Raw genomic sequence first — 6,000 nt, forward strand, 5'->3', positions numbered from 1 at the left:
GCCCCTCTTGGTAGCTGTATGTAGGCTGCAGAGGCTACGCTCTCTCTCCTTCTGTACTATTATTAAAGTAAATTCTCCTTGGAAGCTTCTGGCCTAGAAAAATATGTTATGCCTTTTATTCTTGCTGAATGTGGTTTTCTTAGGTCCTCACTTAACTCTCTCAGCCAGTGGATTTTCATCCATGAAATCTGCTAATCTCTTTTTTTTTTACCTTTTTAATCTTTCTTAGAATCCTCACAAGTTCTTTCCTGATGAACGTTTTGGGGATGAAAGTCCGCTCTTGACAATGAGACAGTCTGGGAGATGCCGTGTTAACAGTACCCCCACTGCAGAAACCATGTTTACAGATCTGGACTCTTTTGTGGCCTTCCATCCGCCCCTGCCCCCTCCGCCACCGCCATACCACCCTCCTGCGACCCCCATCCACAACCAGCTCAAAGCCGGCTGGAAGCACAGACCGCCCAGTCAGCACCCTTCCCGCTCGTTCTCGTACCCCTGTAACCATTCCCTCTTTCACTCCAGAGCGGCTCCCAAAGCCGGCCCCCCTCCCGTCTATCTGCCAGGTGTCAAAGCCCCGGCACCTGACTGCACCAACACCACAGGGCTGGGCAGGCAGACGGTCGCTGCCGCCGCTGCCACCGCTGTCTCAGCAGCAGTAGCGCCCGAGAAGCAACTGGTAAGTTAGCATGCCAGGGATTTACCTAAAATAAGTTTGTGGGATATGAGAATTCCCCTGGCCCCAGGAGCCAGGCTGGGTCTCAGCAGTGCCCAGGGGTGTTACTGACAAGCTGAAAGTACGGCTGCGTGGCATGGGAAAGAGAGAGCGAAGTGTAGGTGCGCATGGGAAGACCGAGAGGAGAGGCTGCCGGTGTGGCTGGTGGGTGTGGTGGGGACCTGCCTTACCTTTGCTTTCCTTCAGGAAAGGGTAGGGGAATGGGCGACAGGGTGACCCCAGTGGCTGTTCTCAGCCTCAGTGCTAGTCAAGCTCAGGCCTAGAACCTGTCCCCACTTCTGTTCCACCATATGCTTTCGTGGGGCAGGAGACCTCCCTCTGGGACAGTGTGGCAGGCTTCCCACTAAGAAAGGTAGTCTTCGTGCTGGCCCCTGCCTCTAGCAAGCTGTTTATCCGAGCCCTCATCTGGGAGCTGTAGTAGCTAGCACTAGTGGTTAGTAAATTAAGCAAGAATTCTTTGCTTGATTTTACACTTTAGTGGTTGAAATTGTTTTATATAATACATTAAAAAACAAGCAATAATACATTTTAAGTCTTCCTGCTTGGTCACTGCCAGTAGTGTTGAATAGAGAGCAAAGACACATACACTGTATTAGTTCAGGCGGTCTTCACTAAAAGGGGACCTTTTGGAATCCAGGGACCTGGTGTACCTACTGTATACCTTGGGTCAATTGTGAAGGTCCTTCCCTTCTACTCTTCTGCTCGCCCCCCCTGCAGTGTCCCCCAACCCCCTCCCCCCAAAAAGGAAGTAACAAGAAAAGTCTGTAGTGTTTGGTAAACCAAATTCCCATCCTACTGGCCTGGCTGTCAGTTCTACAACTACAAAAGTTCTACTTTATATTACAAAAAACGCCTCTTAAAACTAATTGATTTGGATGTTTATTACAGTTTTAATAATAATGAAAAATTGGAAGCAGCCTTAAATGTCTGACAGTAGGAGAATGGTTAAGTAAGTCATTGATACAGTAGAATATCATGCAGTAATTTAAATAGTAATCTCAAAGAAAATTTGGTGCCCTGGCCGGTTGGCTCAGCGGTAGAGCGTCGGCCTAGCGTGCGGAGGACCCGGGTTCGATTCCCAGCCAGGGCACATAGGAGAAGCGCCCATTTGCTTCTCCACCCCTCCGCCGCACCTTCCTCTCTGTCTCTCTCTTCCCCTCCCGCAGCCAGGGCTCCATTGGAGCAAAGATGGCCCGGGCGCTGGGGATGGCTCTGTGGCCTCTGCCCCAGGCGCTAGAGTGGCTCTGGTCGCAACATGGCGACACCCAGGAGGGGCAGAGCATCGCCCCCTGGTGGACAGAGCGTCGCCCCTGGTGGGCGTGCCGGGTGGATCCCGGTCGGGCGCATGCGGGAGTCTGTCTGACTGTCTCTCCCTGTTTCTAGCTTCAGAAAAATGCAAAAAAAAAAAAAAAAAGAAAATTTGGTGACAGTTGTATATACACTAAATTTTGTGAAAATGTATATATGTGCAAAGAAAAAAAGGTGAGAGACATACTACAAAATGCCAACAAGTGGTTATCTTAGGGAAGGTTAGAGTTATTATTTTTTGCCTTTAGTTGTCTGTATTTTTATCATTCTTAAAAAGAAGCATGTGTTAGTTTTCTATTGAGGAAACAAAATCGGGAAACATCATTTCACAAAGAAGGGGTCCCGGGCCGTTTCAACCCTGCCTGCCCCTCCTTGTTTCTGTTTGCAGTGCACACAGCCCGTGCTGAACGATGTGATGCCGGATATCGCCATGGGGGTCTCCACACTGTCACTCAAGGACAGGAGGCTTCCAGAACTTGCTGTGGACACAGAATTGAGCCAGCCAGTTCCTGAAGTTGGACCAGGGCCTCCCCAGCACCTCTCGTGTGTCCCACAGAGGCACACCCACACCTCTCGGAAGAAACACACACTAGAGCAAAAAACAGATGCTCGAGAAAATCCACAGGAGTACCCGGATTTCTACGACTTCTCAAATGCTGCTTGCAGGCCTCCTCCTCCAGCTCCGGGCAGAAGCACCCCTCCCCCTTCGCAAGGTGGATATTTCGGTCCCGATTTGTACAGCCACAACAAGGCTTCACCAAGTGGCCTAAAGTCAGCCTGCCTCCCTGGCCAGACCCCTCCCGAAATGCAGGAAGAAGCTAGGAGAGACTCTCCCCTTTCCTCTGACGGGCATCTGCACAAACAGAAGAGCGAGCCCATACGCCTGGATGTCGTGGAACAGCCGACCCCGGGGTCAGACTTCCCCCCGGCAGCCCCTGGAAGTGCGGGCAGTGGGCAGGCGCCCGCCAGGGGCCGGACAGCGGTAGAGACTGACTTGACTTTTGGGCTGACTCCTAGCAGACCTGCACATTCTGCGTGTGGCTCGGAAGGCCCAGAAGAGCGGTCCAGTAGAAGACTATTGGACAGCGAGGCCCTGGGCCGTGCAGCTCAGCGCAGTACGGACCTGGAAAGGGAGGATTCAGTGAGCAGAGGAAGGAGGTCCCCGAGCAAGCCGGACTTCCTCTACAAAAAGTCTGCCCTCTGAGGGCAGCCTGAGTCGTCTGTGCCTGAGAAGTGAACCACCCCGATATGATGTAGCCCAACAACTTAGAGACCCGTTTACTGATGCCAGCCGGTAACTCAGTTTCCCGTTCTGTCACTCTGCTTTTGTACATATGTGTTTATTAGACGTGGCATGCTAAGAGGGTTATTTTGAATGCTGCATCTGTCTGTTTTGTGTTTGAACAATTGTGTGGGGAAGCATTTTTAAGAGCAAGCAAGCTGGCACTTTTTTTCTCTTTAGAAATGATGGGATTTTTTTGCACTTGTACATTTCCTTTATCTGTATTGATTTTATATCAGTATGTTAAACTTTATTGCCACATTTAAAGGACTGTATTTTCATACTTTTTGCATTTTACTGTCCATCTACCAGTTTCCACGTGCAGCAGATTGCACACTGAGATGTATTTTCTTATGAAATAGTTCTGTGTTTATTTTTTAATTGTAGAAATTCCAAAGAACAGCACATCAGAAGCTCCTCTTTTCAATAATTACTTTGGTTCAGAAATCTTCCTCCTGCTCAGTCTATAGAAACCTGTTGTCGTTCTTTTTGAAGAAGTCTTGGAAGCTGGCCTCTGTCCCTCCTTGGGCGTCCCGTCAGGACCCTGGGGTTCTCTGCTTCAGCAGGGAACTGGCGAGGGGAAAGCCTTCTGTCCCCGGGCTCACAATGTGGACGCTGTCAGAACCGCTGTGAACTCTAGTGGTGTGGATCGGGGTCACGGGCCGAGAGCTTTAGAGGCCAGCTCCCGAGGACTCAGAACGCCGTGGAGATGGCGAGGGACTTCGGGCTGCACTGCGGGTTCCAGTCTGAGCGCCACCGCTGGCCCCAGAAGTGGGGGGACTCCTGCTGCCTTCGGTCGTCTTGCTCTCTGTAGGAAACAAATCACTCAAGGGCTTCAGTCCTACGGACGTCATTTGGTGTTTGTAAGCCTCTGTTTTCTTTTAAATGTTTTTTAAAGTGTGTCTGGATTTCATGTCCTATAAAAAGTTGTATAATGCATAATGCTTCGTCACCAAAAGAGAAAAACCGTTTCTTTTCAGTGAAACACTACATGTCCTACTTGAACTCCACTGGGGATGCTGGTTTGGGATTTTACTGAACCACTGAGCACATGGGGTCTTCTAAGATCCTCTTCCTTGGAAGGGCAATGTGTGAGCTAAGAACTTTCTTTCTTACTCTCCAGTGTAAATAGATTAGTATTTGAGTTTTTAAAGCACTTCAGCATTATTTGAGCTTTTACTTTGTATTTTTACAGACACACATACAGCCGTAGCACTTAGAAGAAAAGAGGCTTTCTGCACACTCCCTCATGTGAAGGATGTTTGGGAGTTTCTTTTATGTGTATGTGTGTATGTATATGTATATGTATATGTATGTGTGTGTGTGTGTGTGTATATACTGAATCGCTGACACTCACTCTAAACTATGCAGGGCTAGGGAGCCTTTCCAAGCTACCATATAAATGAATTACGGGCACTTTTAAGTCACTAGGTTTCTATTGGGTGTCAACAACTCTGATTTCTCCCGAAACTGTAGATTCTCTCACGGTCTTTTGCTACTTTACCCTGTGGATATACACTCAGGAATAATCTGACATTTTTAAAATCCTAACAGTAGATCGTCTCAAAGATGGGAAACACACCAGTCTGTCTGTGTACACCGGCTGGCATGCTTCGGCCTCATTCTGTTGCCCAACTCGGCGCTGCCAGTGCGCCAGTCCCATTGGGGACACTAGTCCCGAGCGCCAACCTTCGCCAGGGCGCCTGTGCATTGCCCCGGACTATTCCTTCCGTAAGCATAGAAAATACGGGACTGAGTGTTCTTATTTTTAGGATGTTTGACTCTTGATAATAGATGACGGTGTATTTTGAAGCCAATTTCAGTCCGTCTCTCAGAATCAAAAACTATTATTTCTGTTATCTTCCTTAACGTGTGTTTATAGACCTGTGTGGACATGAATTATTTTGATGTAGTTTTAAATGTCTATTCTGAATTCAGACTGTACTATGCTGGTACTGCAAATAGAGTGAGATTTCATTTGGGTGAAAAATAACTTTTCACCTTGTTTTTCAAAAAAATTAGGCATGAGCTATTGATGCCACACATTCATCTTTCTGACAAGTTATTAAATATTCTTTTATAGTCCCAAACCATAATTATAAAAATAAGTGGCCACTGTTTGTAGTTTAATTTATGAAGTTTGCTTTTAATAATTGAGTAGCTTCCCTGCCTAACTACATGTATGAAGAGAAACTTGCTTTGACCCCTGGGACTGTGGCCGATGTGACTTACAGAAGGTAAACACTTGGTTGTGTGTGTTCCGACAGGGGTCAGTGGGCTTCCATTGTCTCTTGTGAAGTGTGGTCCGTAGGGTAGGTTGAGTAGCTCTGTGCCTCTGGCTTTTAAACCCATATATCCAATCTTTTCTAATGCTTACTAAGTATTAAAATCTTTTAATGCTGTACTAAGATAAATGTGAAGTCTGAGTAGGATTACTCTCAGAAAGAAAAAAAAGTATAACATAAAATTTGGCCACGGGACCTGGCATTTTACTTAGTGTAGACATTTCATGCGAACCAAATCTCAGAGTACCAGATCTTATCTCGAGGCCCTGGATGTGACAATCAGGCCGCCAGACAATCGCCACCTTGGGTGCCCGCCTTGTTGAGGTTCGACAACTCGTGTTGATCCTGGATCAGAAAGAGAAGATTGACGTGTCTTCAAGATGCTGTTGGTC

General features: G+C 47.6%; 1 protein-coding gene across 3 annotated transcripts in view; it reads left to right on the forward strand.

Annotated features, from left to right (window-relative positions):
• BTBD7 (BTB domain containing 7) overlaps positions 1–5,324 on the forward strand; it is a 71,112-nt gene extending 65,788 nt beyond the window's left edge. For all 3 annotated transcript variants that reach the window (XM_066272216.1, XM_066272219.1, XM_066272218.1), the window contains 2 exons: positions 230–676; positions 2,430–5,324. In XM_066272216.1, the coding sequence (XP_066128313.1) occupies positions 230–676; positions 2,430–3,245 (1,263 nt within the window). In that variant the 3' untranslated portion in view covers positions 3,246–5,324. The remainder of the gene's footprint in view (positions 1–229; positions 677–2,429) is intronic.
• Positions 5,325–6,000: the final 676 nt, after the last annotated feature.

Source organism: Saccopteryx bilineata, chromosome 4 (assembly GCF_036850765.1).
Source record: "Saccopteryx bilineata isolate mSacBil1 chromosome 4, mSacBil1_pri_phased_curated, whole genome shotgun sequence".
NCBI classification, from domain to species: Eukaryota; Metazoa; Chordata; class Mammalia; order Chiroptera; family Emballonuridae; genus Saccopteryx; species Saccopteryx bilineata.